At 46.9% G+C, this 18,666-nt stretch overlaps 1 protein-coding gene across 2 annotated transcripts in view; it reads left to right on the top strand.

Annotated features, from left to right (window-relative positions):
* Nucleotides 1–17,897, top strand: part of LOC118208890 (roundabout homolog 2-like) — a 73,966-nt gene extending 56,069 nt beyond the window's left edge. For both annotated transcript variants that reach the window (XM_035383855.1, XM_035383856.1), the window contains 18 exons: nucleotides 237–318; nucleotides 772–940; nucleotides 3,276–3,442; nucleotides 4,078–4,199; nucleotides 4,754–4,970; nucleotides 5,776–5,900; nucleotides 6,696–6,864; nucleotides 7,776–7,994; nucleotides 8,323–8,365; nucleotides 8,482–8,621; nucleotides 9,357–9,632; nucleotides 10,303–10,441; nucleotides 12,263–12,466; nucleotides 12,681–12,865; nucleotides 13,303–13,419; nucleotides 13,844–14,014; nucleotides 14,914–15,038; nucleotides 17,135–17,897. In XM_035383855.1, coding sequence (XP_035239746.1) covers nucleotides 237–318; nucleotides 772–940; nucleotides 3,276–3,442; nucleotides 4,078–4,199; nucleotides 4,754–4,970; nucleotides 5,776–5,900; nucleotides 6,696–6,864; nucleotides 7,776–7,994; nucleotides 8,323–8,365; nucleotides 8,482–8,621; nucleotides 9,357–9,632; nucleotides 10,303–10,441; nucleotides 12,263–12,466; nucleotides 12,681–12,865; nucleotides 13,303–13,419; nucleotides 13,844–14,014; nucleotides 14,914–15,038; nucleotides 17,135–17,146 — 2,682 coding nt within the window. In that variant the 3' untranslated portion in view covers nucleotides 17,147–17,897. The remainder of the gene's footprint in view (nucleotides 1–236; nucleotides 319–771; nucleotides 941–3,275; nucleotides 3,443–4,077; nucleotides 4,200–4,753; nucleotides 4,971–5,775; nucleotides 5,901–6,695; nucleotides 6,865–7,775; nucleotides 7,995–8,322; nucleotides 8,366–8,481; nucleotides 8,622–9,356; nucleotides 9,633–10,302; nucleotides 10,442–12,262; nucleotides 12,467–12,680; nucleotides 12,866–13,302; nucleotides 13,420–13,843; nucleotides 14,015–14,913; nucleotides 15,039–17,134) is intronic.
* Nucleotides 17,898–18,666: the final 769 nt, after the last annotated feature.

Below are 18,666 nucleotides of genomic sequence, written 5' to 3'. Positions count from 1 at the left end.
AGAGCAGGAAAAGCACTCACAAATAAGAATATGAATTACTATTATAACTTCCAAAGGAGGGATCGACTGATAAATTAATGTCACAGTGCATCCTACTTCATCCGCTCAAAGAATGCAAAAGAGATAAGCAAACTAGGCAGCTTGATAATAGATATTCTGTGTGTAACATGCTCGTCTTGCTTTGACTCCTCTGTATCTGTCCTGGAGTGATTGATGTGCCGTTTTCTGTTGCTTAGGAAACGGACTCAGGGGTGTATACTTGCATTGCCTCCAGTTCCAGTGGGGAGTCCAGCTGGAGTGGAACAGTGACAGTCAGAGGTACTTACAGGCGCTGCATCCTGGGTAACAGGCGTAGCCCAAATTCACGGGCCGGTGCGGACGGCCTCGTTGGACCTGTCTCCGTTCAGTGATTAAAGAGCCCATTTAAGGTTTATGGAAGTATAAATGCCAGGGAATAGCTTATGGTTGAATGTGACTGAATTTGATGTGTTTGCTCCAAAAAAGAGCTTGTGAATTTGTAACTACACATTTTCATTGAAAGATTTTTTTTCAGAATATCTTATATTAATTACATATAAAAGTAAATATTGAATTATATATATAAAGTAACCTGCCCATCGTTTTTCAGTTTCAAGAGTCCTGTTGAACATATATTTTCAATTAATATGCAGTCTTCAGTGCATCTGCTGTTTAATTCAAAGACCAGGTCATGTGACAGGCATTTTGGGCGGTGCTCTTTATTGCTGCTTCGCCCCCTTGTGTCTGCTGCAGAAAGCGGAACCCCCACCGTCGCCCTGGCCTCTGTACCGCTCCAGCTCCCCGGACCCCCCCACAAGCCCATAGTGACGGACGTGACCCTCAACAGCGTCACGTTGACATGGCAACCCAACGCCCACGAGGGCGGGGCCGCAGTCACTTCCTACATCATCGAGGCCTTCAGGTACTGCCCTCTTGAGCCACGCCCCTTTTCAGCATTAGATATGTACCTCTCAGGCCTGTGACCAAAGCCTTCCTCTTGGAGATGTAACTAGGCATGCTTTATAGCCTAGAACAGTGTACTGCATCATTTGCATTTGCTTTCCTTGATGGTCTATGGTAAGACAGAAACAAATGCGGGGTTTCAGAAGTCAACACTTTGTGATTTGTTTGGTTCTCTATAGTCAAGTGGCAAGCGTGGATCTTGGCTCATTGGTCTAGGTTAGGCCCCATGGGAATAGGTTATGTTCTTGTGATGACAGCGCACCCATAAATTACACGTGCTGGGGAAGACAAATGAGAATGTAAAGTAACAGTTGGCCGAGGTATTGATTTTGCAACCACGCCAGAATGTGTTTTTAATTGCGGCCCACAGTGTTCCCTTGAAATTTATTTTAAATTGGAGGCTTAAGTCAATTAATCCCTAACTTCACCCTGTTAAAATGCCACCGTATGGATGATATATGTCTTCTGTTGGTCCTGGTGCTGAGACAGACATTCTCTCATGTGCATACACCTTATCTGGCTCTCTATTGCTTTCCCTCTCAAGCACACACATATTCTCGCTCATACACACACGGACGCAGACACACACTGGGTTGTAACCCCAGACACCTTACTTGACACTTGTCTAACGCTCTCTGGCAGTGCACCAGAACCAGGCATTTTCATTTTTTATTTATATGAAATAAAATTGTCAGTTTTCACCACTGGTGGTCAGGCTTGACTGACGGGGCCATGCATATATTGACTGTCACATTCAAATAAGGACTTAGCAGTGCAGGTGTAACCTCTGCTTGTGGGAAAGAACAATTTTAACAACTGCGGTTCTTTGAGACCAGCTTGTACGCAGCAGGGAGGGTGCAACCGTGAAAAAGGTAATGAATTCAAATGCGGTCTACGCAGACAGAGTCCTCGGGCTGTTGTAGATAGAAAACATTCTCAATGCTCGCGCCCCCTGGGGAGGAGTTAGCATCATGCCGATTCCCCAAAATTGATTCTTTATAGCGAGCCGGGGGCTTAATAATATTTCCACAACAACATTTCCCTGCCCAAAGAGCCGAGGAAGACGAGGATGTCGGGGGGCTGTGTCGTTTTTACGGGGTAACCAGCGGTGCAGGTCGTTATTTAGCGAGAGTCTGACACCTTGTTATGAGAAAGATCCAATTTATTGCGCTGCGTTTTCTGCTTGGCGGAGGTGACTCGCGCATGTTTTTATTTCATTTTTGGAGACACGTGGTCGGGAAATAGAGAGAGAATTTCCTCTTAGTTGATGGAGAAAGTGACCTTGGATTTATTTGCTGGCGTTTGGGGGTTCGCGATAGGGATATTTACGATGCACGCAACATTTATTGCCCCGGCTTAATTGCGCAGGTCGGCTGTAAAAGTCACTCGCGACTCACAGCCAGAGGAATATAAAGTAACATGAAAGTGTGTGCGAAACGACGGCGGACCTTAGAAACAAAACAAGGACGGCAGGGCGAGAGGCAGTGAATATTTCCCTGCTTAATGCAAGAAACACTCATTTGCTTTTAGGCTAGCCTTAAGTTTGTTTACAATCCAAAATTATTCATGGGAAAGAAAAAAAAAACCCTGCATATTATACAACTGATTGCCTTTTGCACTCGGTTGGAATGAGATTAAATAGTGCTTAATGTTTTTGCAATTCAGCTGTGCAGCCAACTCGTTCCTTTATAGCTGTGGGTTGGGTCCCGTTGCCTGATTTGTGATGGATAAAAATAGGCTTGTTATTGCCGGCATCTGTAAGACACCGTCAGGAAACCAGCAAGACGCCTTGCTGCTCCAAGACCTCACTGAACACAAACATTTAATTACAGAAACAAAGTATTGCTGAATGGCTGCAGCCTTGTTTCCTAGTGTCAGACAAAAAATGTTCAAAAAACCAACAGACATCCAAACTAACTTTCAATATGCTGCAGCTGTCTAGACTTCAGCTGTTGATTTTTTAAAAATGTATTTTTGTGTGGTTTTTCTCTTCTGCCGACTGTTGTTCGGTATGAAAACAAAGACATGTACTCAGGTTGCATGCTGCTCTGTTCCTCTCTGACGATGAGATAACAAGAAAAAAAAAAAAAAGAACTACTGTAAAATATTCTGTCTGTCCTTAAAAAAGATGCTCAGTTACTGAGACTAGTTTTAAGATTGTGTGTGTGCGTGTGTGTGCGTGTGCCTATGTGCGTGTGTGTGTGCCGTTTTGTGTGGGTGTTCTTTCCCTTTAATGAGATCATGCCTGATCAGGGATACATTGGCTAACAGTGCTTTCGACACTCTTGTTCCAGCCAATCAGCAGGTAGCACCTGGCAGACTGTGGCTGACCTGGTCAGGGTGGAGAAGCACACGGTCAGTGGCCTCTTCCCCAACACTGTCTACCTGTTCATTGTGAGAGCGGTCAATGCCTACGGCCTGAGTGACCCCAGCCCCATCTCTGAGCCCGTCCGCACTCAAGGTTTGTATAGCCAGGTCTGAGCACAATCGCTCTGACTGTGAACTGTGTCCTTTGTGTATGGAGGTGTCCCCCATCTTTGGGCTGCTGTGTGTTGCTCAGATGCAAGACGTTCTCTGATTGGCAGATGTCGTTGGTTCGTCAGAGCCATTGTTTTTCTGAATGTTGTGTGCCATTCCGGTGGTGTGCTATTGTGATGGTAGTGAGTTGTGTGCCACTCGAATACTGTGCTGATGTGACTGGGTGTGTGTGTTCCACGATTGTAGTTCTGTTCTAATGTGTGTGAAAGGTGTTGTTCAAATGTAATCCTGTTGTCAGTTGGGTTGTGAGATGTAGTGCTGTGGTGACAGGTGTGAGCTGTTAGCTGTTTAGTTGTAGTTCTGTTGAGTCTGCTGTAAGTGGTTTGCTTAATGGTTGTGGTTGTGGTACTGTGGTACTGTTGTGACTGGTGTGAGTTGTGTTTTATTCAAATGTAGTGCTGTTGTGATGGGTGTGAGTTGTTTGTTAATCAGTTGTAGTGCTGTTGTGATGGGTGTTAGTTGTGTGTTAATCAGGTGTAGTGGTGTTGTGAGGGGTGTGAGTTGGGATGTTATTCAGATGCAGTGCTGTTGTGCCCAATGTTGGTTGTGCCTCCCCAGATGTGAGCCCCACAGGACAAGGCGTGGACCACAGGCAGGTGCAAAGGGAGCTGGGGGAGGTGGCGGTCCAGCTGCAGAAGTCCGTGGTCCTGTCTGCCACCAGCGTCAAGATCTCCTGGACAGTGAGTACAGGAGAGCAGGCCAGGCATATGAAAGCGCCATGTGCTGTTTTTATTCAGCTGCTCTGTCGCCTGTTCTTTTAATACTGTAATAATTATGAATAATCATTTACATATGTCCCATATAAGGACATTTGGACAAAATGAAAATAAAATAAATATGAAGCTATTTTCTTGTCTAGGGATATTACATTACATTACAGGCATTTAGCCTACGCGACTTACACAACTTTTAAACAGCATTTACATTGCATCCATTTACGCAGCTGGATGTATACTGAAGCAATGCAGATTAAGTACCTTGGTCAATGGTACAATGGCAGTGTTCTACTGGGGAATCGAACCTACAACCTTTAGGTTACAAGACCTTACCCATTATACTACACTGCTGCCACTGAAAATCATTTGCTGGGTGGGGGCCTGAGTCACTTCAATGTAACATCTACCTGTAACAGTACCTGTAGAAGAGAAGCCCCTCACAGTGATGTATATGAAGGAGGATAAGCCAGGTGACCCGTGCATGCAGTTTGATTGGCCCGGGTCGTTTTATCTCTCAGGTGGACCGGCAGTCCCAGTACATCCAGGGTTACCGGGTCCTGTACCGGCCCTCGGGCGGGGCCTGGCTGGTTCAGGACGCCAAGGCCGCTCCCGAGCGCAGCGCCGTCCTGTCCAGCCTGCGCAAGGGCACCGAGTACGAGATCAAGATCCGCCCCTACTTCAACGAGCTGCAGGGATTGGACAGCCCGCTGCTGCTGGTCCGCACGCCGGAGGAGGGTGAGACCCCGCCCCCCGCCCCCGCGCCGAGCCCCGCCCTGTCCTCTCCGCTGCCCGTGAGCCGGCGGGCCGCGAGCTAACCGCGACTCTGTGATGAGCTGTATTAGGAACTACAGTATATCTGTGGTAAAACTTGTGGGTGGGGCGGAGTTTTGATGACGCGCCACACTGCATATATGGGGGTATTCACCATTTTGTCGCTCTCTTATTCCTGTTCAAGTTATCTAACGGTGCCTAACCTGCATTGATTGCTTGAGAATAATAAACAGCACAATTGTGCACCGTGAACCATTACTCTCTGTACTTTCATTATCGTCACCTGTCTTACTATAACTTACTTATCTCGGTGACAGAGCTCCAACAAAAAGTCTGTTACAACTCGTTCTTAGCTGCCTTTTGGTGTCGCTGCTTTATTTTGATGTGAAAATGCGCGTCGATGTTATTTCGGATGATAATGAATTGTAACTGCCTCAGTGAAAGATCAGCACTTGGCAGCCGGCACTAAAAGCTGGAAACTGAAGTAATGAAATACTGCCCCATTATGCCGATGAAGGCTGATTCAATGCGCTTGAATCCTTAGCCTCAGAAAGGTTTGGGTTATCAATATAGTGACAAAAAATTGCAGTAGAAAATTATGTGTGTGTGTGTGTGCTTGTATGTGTGTGTGTATATGTGTGTGTGGGTGTGTGTGTGTGTGTGTGTGTGTGTGTCTGTGCCTGTGTGTGTGTCTGTGTATATGCATATATGTATTTTTTGCATTTATCGGTTTTTAATCACAAAGTATCCTTTATTCGTCCCCTCCCAGTCCCTAGTGCCCCCCCGCAAGCGGTAACAGTGAAGACGGTCCAGCAGGGCAACGTCTCCAGCGTCAGCGTGTCCTGGGAGCCCCCCCCTGCCGAGGCGCAGAATGGATTAATCCAGGAGTACAGGGTGAGATGCTAAAGTAATCCAGGAGTACAGGGTGAGATGCTAAAGTAGTCCAGGAGTACAGCAGAGATGCTAAAGTAATCCAGGAGTACAGGGTGAGAAGCTAAAGTAATCCAGGAGTACAGGGTGAGATGCTGAAGTAATCCAGGAGTACAGGGTGAGATGCTGAAGTAATCCAGGAGTACAGGGTGAGATGCTGAAGTAATCCAGGAGTACAGGGTGAGATGCTGAAGTAATCCAGGAGTACAGGGTGAGATGCTAAAGTAATCCAGGAGTACAGGGTGAGATGCTAAAGTAATCCAGGAGTACAGGGTGAGATGCTAAAGTAATCCAGGAGTACAGGGAGAGATGCTGTGGCTGTAGGTCTACTAAAGGTTTCCAGACGTGGTCCTTACCAATTGCAGTGCACAACAAAATATCAAAGGTCAAAGGTCCTCAGCTAAGTGAACTAAATACCATTATTATCAGAACTGCATAACTACTAATACCATTATTATCATAACTGCATAACTACTAATACCATTATTATCAGAACTGCATAACTACTAATACCATTATTATCATAACTGCATAGCTACTAATACCATTATTATCATAACTGCATAGCTACTAATACCATTATTATCATAACTGCATAACTACTAATACCATTATTATCAGAACTGCATAGCTACTAATACCATAACTGACACCGTAGCGGACGGAGTAAAACACGTCCTCCGTAACACAGCTGCCCTGGAACGAGTCTCACTCCGTCTCCCTCCGTCTCACTCCGTCTCACTCCGTCTCCCTCCTCAGATCTGGTGCTTGGGAAACGACACGCAGGCCATAAACCAGACGGTTGGCGGGATGGCGTCGTCCGCCACCCTGAGCGGGCTGCAGCCCTCCGTCCTGTACCAGGTGGAGGTGGCGGCCGTGACCGGCGCCGGCGTCGGCGCTCGCAGTCAGCCAATCGCGGTCCTCATACGTAAGTCCCGCCTCCATCGATCACCCAATCTACGCTAAGCATCTCCGTACATTTAATCCTGATGGACTGCCTTTAATCCCCATGGATTTAATCCCCTCCAGACTCACGTGAACCCCGTTGGAGTTCACTTAACAGTGAAAACTTTTCTAGTCTGGAGGTGCGACCCAAATTACGGCGTTGCCTTTTCTCTGGAACGCTTTGCACTCTGATTAATACATTTAAGCGAATGTTAAATCGTTTAGAACTTCTAATTCTTTTTGAAGACAGCCGAAAGATTTACTTTAAAGAGAAGAAGGGGAAAGGAGGCTAGAGCGATTAATTATTTATGTCACGTATTTGTTCATCAGCATAGTTGATTCTAGCGCTTCTCATTATATTGTTGCTGACTACAAGAGTGCTCATTATCGCTCAGTGTAGCTGCTCTTATTGACCTATGCAAATGCGTTTATGTACCTCCCTTGTACATTATTCCGTATGAGCGTCTGTTGAAGGAAAGTGATGTACCATCATTGCTGAAAGGTGAGGACGAAGCACATTGTGTTTGGACCGAACAGAGACTCTAATACAATACGCTACATTTCCAAAAGTATGTGGACGCCCCTTCTAATGAGTGGTTTTGGCTGTTTCAGCAACGCCCATTGCTAGCAGGTGCTAGCAATAATCGCACTTCACTATCTGGCAGTTGGCGAAATGCATAGCGCCAACTGTACTGGCCCGAATAGTGTCAACTGTAAAGTTTGGTGGTTTTGGAATGAGCAAAAGCACGTATGGGTGTGATGTTCAGGTGACCACGTACTGTTGGAAATACAGTGTAGATTAGTGTGTTGTTAGCTCTAGCGCCCCCTCTGGTCTGTGAGTGGGGTGAATAGCCGGGTTGCCAGACGTGACCCCGGGGTCTCCGTTCCCCTCAGCGCCCCCCGCGGAGCAGCCGGCCCCGCCCGCCGCGCCCGAGGACAGCGTCAGCCTGGCGGAGCAGATCTCGGGCGTGGTGAAGCAGCCGGCCTTCATCGCCGGCATCGGCGGGGCATGCTGGGTAATCCTCATGGGCTTCAGCGTGTGGATCTACTGCCGCCGCAAGAAGAGGAAGGAGCTGAGCCACTACACCGCCTCCTTCGCCTACACCCCTGCAGGTACCCCCCAAAAATCCTCAGGGAGGGTGTATGCTGTACGTCCCTTACCAACACCCCTTCCGGTCCCCTAAAAGCCACTCAACACAGTTACAAACTGAACACCCTATAAGTACTCCCCTGCAGGTACAGAACCCCTTAAATAAGTCTATATGCTGTGCATTCCTTACCTACTGCATGCTGGGACTTATGGCCGCTGTGCAGAGCTGGCGAAGCAGTGCGGTCACATGATGCCCTGACCTCTTTAAAGGCTATGAAGAGAAGAGATACAGAGCACTGAGCTTTCTGCTGCACTGTGCTGACTTGCAGTGATTTACTTATTTTTCTGCAGTGGGATTTTCTCAGGGTGAAGGACTGGGTCTCATCAACGGAAGGTAAGTGTGATGGATGTGTACAGAGTAAGGCTGGACCGCTCTTTCTGGCACATTTAAAAAAGTAAAATGCTGAGATCTGCCATTGCCTTCTCACTTTCTCACGCACTCCCTTCCAGACCCGGCATCCTGGGCACCAACATGGGCAACTACCCCTGGCTGGCAGACTCCTGGCCCACCACCAACCTGGTCCACGGCGGCAAGGACTCCATGAACTGCTGCACCGCCAAGCACGACTCTACCGAGAGATACTACAACGGTGAGAGGCTGCCGCCGCCTCGCGCAGACCTAGCGCGCCCAGCCCAGGCTCTCCAGACGGCCCCCGCGCTTCCGCCGTTCTATTTTAACCAGCTAGCGCTAGCGCTTATAAAAGGAAAGTGCGGGCTGCTGCCGGATGACTCATGCAGCTCCAGGGCGAGGAGGACGAGCCCCGCGGCCCGGTGCACAGTCCGGGCCGTGTCGGTGCCCGCTGGGGCTGGCAGCCCCGCGGGGCTAATCGTAAGCGGTGGCGGCGTCTCCCGGGGTTAGGGAGAGTTCAGCCCGCGGCCCGGTTGCTACTGAAGCTACGCACAAAATGTCTTCGACTTTGTGCGCTAGTTTGGATTGTGGAGATGAAGCGGCTGGTGACATCATGAGTTCAGAGGAGATCGTGTAGAGTCTATACTTGTCTACACTCTCCTGCACTGGCTGGGGAGTCTGCATCACAAGCATAGCTTTGTACGACTGTGCGTTCCGAATTAGAGAGGAGAAGCTTAAAAAAAAAGTATTTTTATTTCACTTTTCAAGTTCTTTACTGATCTGAAATATGTCGACAAATCTCAGACAAATGATTGATGTTTTATGGAAGGAAAGAAGAGTAGAATAAGCTATGCTATTTGTATTAATGGCAGAAAATTTTGTCTGCACCACATGATTATGCCATATGCTCATACGCCTGGTATGAGTCTCCTTATATGACCTGATATTACTTAAGATTTCATCACTTTTCCCTCAGAAGTGGGAATCTCCAATTATCTGAGTCAAACGGAGAAGTACAGTCAGGGGTCTACGGAGGGCCCCATCTACAGCACCATCGACCCGGCGTGTGAGGACGTGCACCCCTTCAGCTCACCCTACGCCCAGCACGCCGCCCCCTACGCCGGCGCCCCGGGGATGCCCTTCCCCGGCCTGGCACCCGCCAGCCCCGATATGGAGGGCGAGCGCTGGACCATCCAGCCCGGCCCGTCCGGGGTCCAGTACGCCCAGCCGGACCGCTCCCGGACCGAGAACGGTAAGGCCCGGGCTCGACCCGATCGCCGGTCGCCCACTGAGGAAGGGTCACGGTATAGCCAGGGTTGTTCACGTCTGATCACGATTACTCTTGTGAAGCAGTATGGCCTGCTTTGAAGGACAGCTTGTATCAGTTTGCACCTTCCTGAACTGGCTTGGTAGTAATAACATAAGCTTTACTGAGCAACTGGGCGTTCCATATTGAGAGAAAATAAAAACCTGGAGAAAATAAAAATGTTGAGGTGATGAACCTAGGTCTCATCAACGGAAGGTAAGGGTGATGGTTGTGTCCAGATAAAAACTTCTAAATAGTTAAAAAATTAAAAAATAATAACAATTTGCAATACTGGAATCACACTTGTGAATTTCCATACGTACTTACTATGACAAAGCACATAGAATACAGAAAGATTGCAGCATTTCATGTAATTACACACCTACATTATGTCCATTGGTCAGACATGACACTGACATAGGTAATTGGATGAATACAAAGTGACTACAGTACAAATTAAGGAGCAAATGCATATTCATTTCATAAAACTGCAGGTCTCCCCCAATTCAGTGCATGTTTCTGGGTAGAAAGGCATCTGATTGGATGTGGAACTAGAGTGGTCTCTGATGTCACTTCCTGAATGTTCACCGATGGCACGTGTCTGCTGTTGCTGCAGGGAAGCTGTCCAAGCAGAAGTCGATGGGGAAGGCGGTGAAGACGCCATCGCTGAATTGGGAGGAGGCTCTGACCCCGCCCCTTGCCCCCCTGGGAACTGACTATCGCTGCGAGGAAGTGGGGGACGAGGGCGATATGAGGTGAGAGACCACCTCAAATTCTCTTCCAGGGCCCCTCCCAAAACACACAAGCAACGTGACCTAATGCAGAAGACAATGTATTTTATTTTACTTTTGTATGTGGAGGCAAAGAAAATATATATGTATAAACACATATGTATTTGCTTGGATTTCCACCTTCCTGTGTGTTGTTTCATTCAGGGACGCAGGCCCAAACATTTTGTTTGTCAGTAACTGTCAGTAGGCAGTGCATTTTGTTCCTACGTTTGAGTCTCAGTGGAAGTTATATCTGTTTCTCATATTTCTTCATTTTTCACTGCACGGACAACACCCCCCCCCCCCACCACCACCATCCAAACCCTCTTTCCCCCACCCACTGATCCCTGTCCTAGAAGTATCCACCATCAATAATTTTTTTTTTAATCAGGTGCCATTAACACCTTATTTTACTCACATTGTCGAGATAACTAGAATTGATTGAGCTGCTTGGACATAGTTTCCCGTGCTGCCGTGTGTACGTCTTTATGGCATTAGATCAGGGGTGCACAACAAGAACCGATCCGTTTCAGGATTTTGTGCCAAATCCTGCTCTTAATTAATATTATGGAACTCAATCTTATCTTTATCTGACATTTATAACTACAACTACAACCATAGACTGCAAGTGCATCCTAGTTCATAGAGCTGTCATAAAAGTAAAAGAAAGGTAATCGATTGGAACAAAAACCAGCGCACGGACTTACCCACCAGGACCGGAGTTGCGCACCCCTGCCTTGGATGATGTCAGGACAGTGCTCTCCCATGAACCCGTCCAGAAAAATAAGAAGCAGAGACTTGCTGCTAAGCAGCCTGTCATGCTAAGCCGACGGCGCCAGGAATTTGATTCGCCGTCGCCAAGCCGACATTGTGGCTCTAGATGGTGATTGACTTTGGATAACCGCGCTGAAAGTCATGCCTCCCCTTTAGCTTTTTGCGGTTCATGATGAGCCCGTTCCCTGCTGTCGGATGGCATCTGGCTCTCTGTTTGCCCGTCTTCCTCTGTATATCATCTGCAGCGTTCTGTGTCTTATGCATGTGTATGTGGTATAAATTTACATTTCAGTTGAATATGCATGTGAAGTATGCGTGTTAAACAATCCTGGACGGGTAAACCAGGCTTTAAAACACAGTTCAGAAAATGCGCTGAAATTCAGTTAGTGAGTGAATAATGTTGCGTGAGTATTCTTCAATTGATGAATTGAATTTCATTTCTTGAATTGACTAAATTTAAATGGAGTTGAACCCGACTCTGGAGCGTGTGTACGTATAAAACATGGCCTGCAAATTTTCCTTTTGTGTTTTATTGGCAAAGCAACGTGACGCACCGTGCACCTTGTGTGGGATTGAGTGGGCTGTGTTTTCCAGCAATTGTCGGCATCCCTCATTTCCATGTCCCAGACACGCTCTGTTCCTCCCCTAAATCTGACGCTCCGCTGGCTGCCACGTCTGTAGTTCTGCTCCGAGGGGGAAATCAATAGCGCGTCTGCCAATATTAATGACCCTTTGACTTAAAGAAATTGAGGAATCATTATCACCACATTATAATGGATGCATCAGCCACTGAAATGAAATAAGGCAATCAGATGCAGAAGCTCTAAAAATCAATCGGCTTTTTAAAAGAAAAAAAAAAAGACTTTCAGACTTGCATTTTCTGACATGTGACATGGTAACAGCAGCATAGCATAAAGGGGCCATCTCAGTCATTCAATGTCATTTTCAACTGCAAGTTGTCTCTCTCTCAATCTTTCTTTCTTTCTCTCTCTCTCTCTCTCTCTCCATCTGTCTACCTCACACCTCGGACAGAGAGGAGGAGTGGTGTCCGCCCCTGCCGGAGAGGACCTACCTCATCGACGGCACCCTGGAGGAGATTCGAGGAGGGGGGTCGTCCCCCGCCACCTCCTACAGCCACCAGTCCACGGCCACGCTCACGCCTTCGCCCCGCGAGGAGGGGCGGGGCCCCGGGGGCACGCCACACCCCCACCACCTCGACACGTCCCAGCTGACACGGTACACCCCGCCTCTGCCCCCCCCCCCCCCCCCCCCGCCTAATTAATTAACTTCTCATCGTGCTTCAAAACAATTTATTTCATTGCTCACGTTTTTCCACCGTGTGAAAAATAGTTAGGAAAACACAAACACACTTGTTGCTGTGATGGATTAAGTCTTTATATTTACACAATGTGTGATGTGTGATTAGCCTTTATGTGCCTCTGTTCAACAGGAGAGGGCCCTGTATACCTGTCACTGTGCAAGGGGTCCCCGGCCCCCCCTTCGCCCAAACCGACCCCAGCCTGTCAACCAATAGCAGCACCCCCGAGACTGGCACACCGCTCCACTCCTGCCATCGCCAGGACGCCAGCCAGGGGGCGTCACTGAGCATAGAAAACGTGAGCGCCTGTGGGCCAGGTGAGTCTCGCGTTCGTGTGCGGTCACCGACGTTACCCTGGGATCCTCTCGGATGACCAGCAGTTTTAAAACTCACACAAAAATTTTATGTTTTTTCAACAAAAAAGATTTCATGTATAATTCTCATGTGAAAATCAGTGAAAACTTAAACCAGGTGTCCCCACATCTGGTCCGAAATGAAATTGCTTTACTGTGGCTGTTCAGGGTTGGCGACCCTTGGCTTAGATGAGTAGTTATTCATTTTTTATTATTATGTAAAAAAAAAAAACACAAAAAAAAAAACATGGCGGGTGATTTGACACCAGCAGGCAATCGGCTCCTCCTTGGCTGATGCAGGGCAGGCAGTCAGAGCTAATTTCATCAACAGGAGTCACATTGAATATGTAAGTCTGAGGCTCTGACCGTGTGCCCCCCCCCCCCCCATCCCCCTTCTCCAGGCCGATCCCGCCACCTCCCGTCTGAAGGACCCCACACGCCTCAGGGTCACAAGTCCAGGGCCAAAAAGAAGAGCTCCAAGGGCAGCCAGTACCGACGGGACCAGCTGACCCAAGGAGGTGAGCACGTGCCTTTGCGCTCTCCGGTTGCACTGTTGGCTACATGGCTATTATTTTTTTTATTTTATTCTTATGGTGATCCTGTTGCTCTTACTAACCTTGAATACTGTTAATACATCATGTTTGGATGCACTCTGAATCAGCGCGAATAAGGCTAAGTGAAGCTGTGTGTAATGTTATTCCATTGGATGGTGCAGTCGACAAATGCTATAGACGCAAGAGCAGACAGGTCCCTGTAGGCTGAACATTGCAGTGTTGAGCCCTGACTGTGTCATTAGCTTAACTGTCAGCGACAGGACACAACTGCAGATTTGAGTCAGTCAGCAGTCCTTCAGGTTACTGCCGCGAAAATCAAATAAAAGCTAATGGGTGGATATACAAGCAGTGCTGCAGGAGAATGAAAGATCCGTATTGGCCTTCGCAGACCTGCCCCCTCCCCCGGTGCCCCCCCCTGCTGACGAGCGGCTCCTGGAGGACGTCCTGAACTGCGGGCAGACGACGCTGGACAGGGAGAGGACTTCGCTGTCGTCCATGGAGAGGAGAGGGGAGAACAGCACCCCCTACAGGAAGGGACAGGCGCAGCGGCACAAAGAGGGTGAGAGCTCTGGCGGCGCTAACGCTACACACCTGCCCACGCTCACACACGCGTGCAACGCAAACTTTACACACTCTCACTTTACACACTCTCACTGCACACAGACATACCTGCACTGGTACAGTGCAGTGCCCTTCATAACGTTTGGGACAAAGACATGTTTTTTCTTGATTTGGCTCTGTAGAACAATCGTTGCACGTAAAGGATTCGCAACAAATTACTAAACATGACTACTTTCATTTACGTAACTTTAATATGTCCCAAACATTATGGTGCCCTTCAGTGGTTGCGCTATGTATGAAAAGGGCTGTAATTTCTACATGGCGAAACTGTAAATGTATAAAAATACCCTTTAATAAAAGCAGAGAATCTGCGCTTTAACAACGCGTGAATTGTTTGATTGCAAATCTAAAATTGTGGAGTACAGAGCTAAATCAATAAAAAAATATGTCTTTGTCTCAAACATTATGGAGGTCACTGTGTGTGTACACATCTTCACACAACCACACACAAGTGCAGAATAACAGACAATCGCACACACATGCCCACTTGTGTAAGTAATGTTTCGTCGCATACACACCCAAAAGCATGTCACCATACATCCATGCGTCTACATGCGCACATTCATGAATGGCTGTGCATGCACTCAAATACAGACAGCAGCACGCTAAGCTAAATTACAGTAGTTCCACACATACTGTATGCGTTTATTCACAAGGAGAAGAACACAGCACCTCGTCCCACAGACCATCTGAGGTGGGAAATGCGATTGGTCACCGAGACGAGAAATAATCGAGTTCAGTCTGTCGCTCGGATCCAGACTCCCTGCACGGAGCTGCGGGCTGTTCTTGAGTGACTCTTTCCCCCCCGTTTCTCTTTTTTACGCTTTTCGTCTGAAGACGAAGACGTAATCCCGTACTGCAAACCCGGCTTCCTCTCCAGGGGCCCGATGCCGAGCAGCTGCTCCACGACAGGAAGTCTGTCATCGCGCGGCTCCGCAGGGTCAGGCAGGAAGCGAAGCGAGGTGAGGCATCTCCACGGTGCGCTATCTCTAAACACGTGACTCCTCTTTATCTGGGCCCCGGTCTTTATCTCAAACCGTGACAGTTTTCGTGCCGTCAGTCCCACGCCTCAGCCCTCCCGTTGTACGCTGGAGAGCTGAGAGATTGTGTCAGGTGGCTAGAGCGGCAGGCTTTGAACTGGTCCCTAACGCGTTTGTTTTATGAGGTATCGTGTTGCGCTCCTTCCGACGCCGTTGGGAGAGCGAGGCCCATAAGGGCCTCTCACCGTAGGTGCGCAGTCAGCCAGCTGACGCAGTCGGGCTCACACACATGAAAGGACAGGTAATCTAACCGCAGAACGGGCCCGGAGGGCTTCGGTAACAGGTGTGTGCTTGACGTGCCAGGTGAGGAGAGGGGACCAAATCAATCACTCATTGTCCATTTGAAGTCCTGTCTCTCTCGGTTGGACGTGCAAATGAGTGAACCTGCAATTCCAAGTCTCTCTCTCTCTCTCTCAACCTGTCTCTCCTTTCACTCTTCCATTATGTGACATGTGACATGGTAGCAGTAGCATAGCATTAAGGGAACGGCTCAGTCATTCAGTGTCAGCTGCTAGTTATCTCTCTCTCTGTCTCTGGCGCTCTCTCTCGTTCTCTCTCTGTCTCTCTTTTTCCACTCTGTTTCCCTTTCTCTCTCTCTCTGTTTCTCTGTCTCTGAACACAATTATTTACTATATAGCCTCTTGGCCTTAAAGAAAAGTTATTTACAGTGTGTCAACTGGATCCAAAGAAAAAAGAAAAATCGTTTTTGCCTTGTTACATGAGCTGCTTGGCAGGGATCTTTCATGAAACGCAAACAACCGAACCATTTTACATGAAAGAGTAGGACTCAGCAGCCCTTCGCAACAAATATTCTGTGCTCACTGAACTCTAACAGAGTTAATTTAGCTGTTAACATAATCCATGTAAGTCCAGTAGGGATGTGAAGTACTTTCTCAGAGTTCAGTGAAGGCTGAGGATTTTGCTGTGTGAATGAGCTTCCACTGAGTACAGGGGGTGATTGATATTGAAACAGAGCAGTGGGTTCTTGGTGCCAAACAACAGAATAAACAACTCTTCCCCTTTTACCAAATGAAAGTTGTATGGCTGATTATATTGTACGAGAAGCTCTATTAGATTGCTGAAACTTGCTGATGTAAGCCTCATGCTGTAGGTTGGCCATTTGTGTGTGACGATCTGTGAGACTTCAGAAGTAACTAGATCTCGTGGGCAAGCTCACTTTTTCCCATGGAAATCAGGGAATTTTGTGCTTCAATTACCGAGACCCCCCCCCCACCCCCCCAGGTCAACTTTCCCCCATGGAGATTTTAGAATCCTCTGATGTATGTGACCTCTCAATTTTCTACTGCCCCGTAAAAGCGAGCAGTGTGTTCCGTAGGGACGGAGTTTCAGGTTGCACTGTCTCTCTTGGACGCAGACCTCAGTTCATTGATACGGACAGACACAGAATTGAGGCTAGTGTTGGTGTGAAGGGGTATAGGGGGTGCAGGTTCTCTCCATGGACATTTTGCTTTCATCCACTGTAACTATTATAACTTTTAATACAACCAAAAGATATACCATGACTCCACATACATTGGTCTTCTTTTTTAAAAGAGCTCCTTACGGACAAAAAACAAACTAAAAAGACAGAGAACAAGCCTGTCCTAGCTTTATTTAGTCCTAGGTCAATAATACCATATAATACCTTAATAATACCAAATATATAATCATAACCCAGCTTTACTGCGTTATGAAAGTTCGTTTTTGAAAGTCATGGATTTCAGTTCTGTTCAGGTCAATAAAATGCTGCATAGAAATACTGTGGGACCTCGTGCCATGTACTGTAACATTGATTCACATTTGTCAGGCTAATGTTAATATAACTGAGCCCTGTCCAGTTGTAAGATGAAGCTCTGTATGAGATGACCAATAAGAAACACAGTCAGATTCTGCCTTTAGCGGCCATTGTGCAACGTTCCTTAGCTTTCTAGTGGAAGTACTGTGTTACAGGGACTTAAATTGCACGCACCTGTGTTGTTTAACCCTTCTAATTCAGTTCCGCCCGTGTTTACTTTCAGGAAATGAGATAAGTGGAAGCGGCTGCTCAGTCAATGCTCCGAACCATTCTGTGTAGTATCTTTTTTTTTTTTTTTTTACTTCTGGCTTTCTGTGGCTGAAGACGTAAAGACGAGAAGACGAGTGTACGGGATCGTCGTCTGCCTGTCAAGCCCGAGTGATGGACTGAGAGGATTTTTAAATCGTTATTTGTGTACATACGCTCTCCTACCTCCATGTGTACATAGCCATCTTTATACGTTTTTATGTGGATTCTGTGTGCCGCAGAAGAAAGAGAATATATTGTATTTATATGAAAGAAAGTAAAAAAAATAAAATGTCAGAAAATTGTGAGATATTACAAAGTACCTGATTGAATGTGCCAATTTTCTGTCAAAACGTATACCTTTAAGAACCATGAATACAATTGCACTTTTGTGAGATGAATGACAACAACAAATAAGCACAATCTGTATTAACCAGCCTGTCAGAAAACATTACTCCTTCACCTTCCTCCATTGTTGTCATTGGATCGTATCTGTGGTCCAATGAGAATGTTGCTTCTTGTGATGTTTTTGTTTTTCTTATTTTTAGAGAAAGCTTTGTGATCGGATGGCCGTCTGGAAGAAGCTGTCATTTTGAAGAAGTGTGTCTGATTTGTGCAAAAAAATGTGATGTGTTCTGTTCAAACTCCAAAAATGATCCTTTCTGTTGACTGAATTTTGGTATTCGTATTGTTTTGTAAAAATGCAATAAAATATGTTTGTTAAACAATCTGCCCTGGCACATATTGATACTTGGACATGTCATTTGTCCCTGAAAGCGTCTCATCAAATTCCCTTATAAAGCATACACACTTTACATTTGGTTTTAACATACTGGGTATTTGTACAGCGGGACTAACTGAAGCAGTTCTGATGAGGTGTTTTGCTCAAGGGTATAATGGCAGTGCATCGGCTGGGGTTGAATCCTGCAACCCCAGAGTAACACGCTCCATGCCACAACCACTAACCTATCTGCCCTCTCCATATACCCCACACTTGTGATATTAATGCGCATTAAGATATGCTGTATGGATTTATGCATTCAAGGGACATCAATAAGAAAATACCGTTGTGAACTGCCACGTTGACAAAGCATTGTTGTCAATGGGCGCATTTAGTAAATAAGAGGACCCCCTCCAGTTAAAATGGTAATGAAAAGGGAATGAGGGAACGGTATGCTGCTAAAGACGTCCTAACTGTTAAAGGAGTTTTAATGGCTCCAGCGATTTTCATTTACCAAGATAGTAAAGCCAATACAACAAGAGGCTGTTTTTTTTTTTTTTTTTTTTTTAATGTCTTGGACTGTTTGCTGCAGATTAGCCCTGGCTGACTCTGCAGCAAAGAGCATGAAATTGCCTCTTGCTGCATTGCAGAAAGTTGAGGGGGCGAGAGATGGCTAAAGCTTTCACGAGCCAACCTGAAACACTCTCTCTTTTTGGGTCTGGGATTCCTATTCACTGTGAAAGAGGAAAGTGCCAAGCCATGCGCAGACCGTGATGTATGGGCGATAT

Source organism: Anguilla anguilla, chromosome 12, assembly GCF_013347855.1.
Source record: "Anguilla anguilla isolate fAngAng1 chromosome 12, fAngAng1.pri, whole genome shotgun sequence".
Lineage (NCBI taxonomy): Eukaryota > Metazoa > Chordata > Actinopteri > Anguilliformes > Anguillidae > Anguilla > Anguilla anguilla.
Note: the sequence above shows the minus strand (reverse complement) of the source record. Positions and strands in the feature narration are given on the sequence as shown.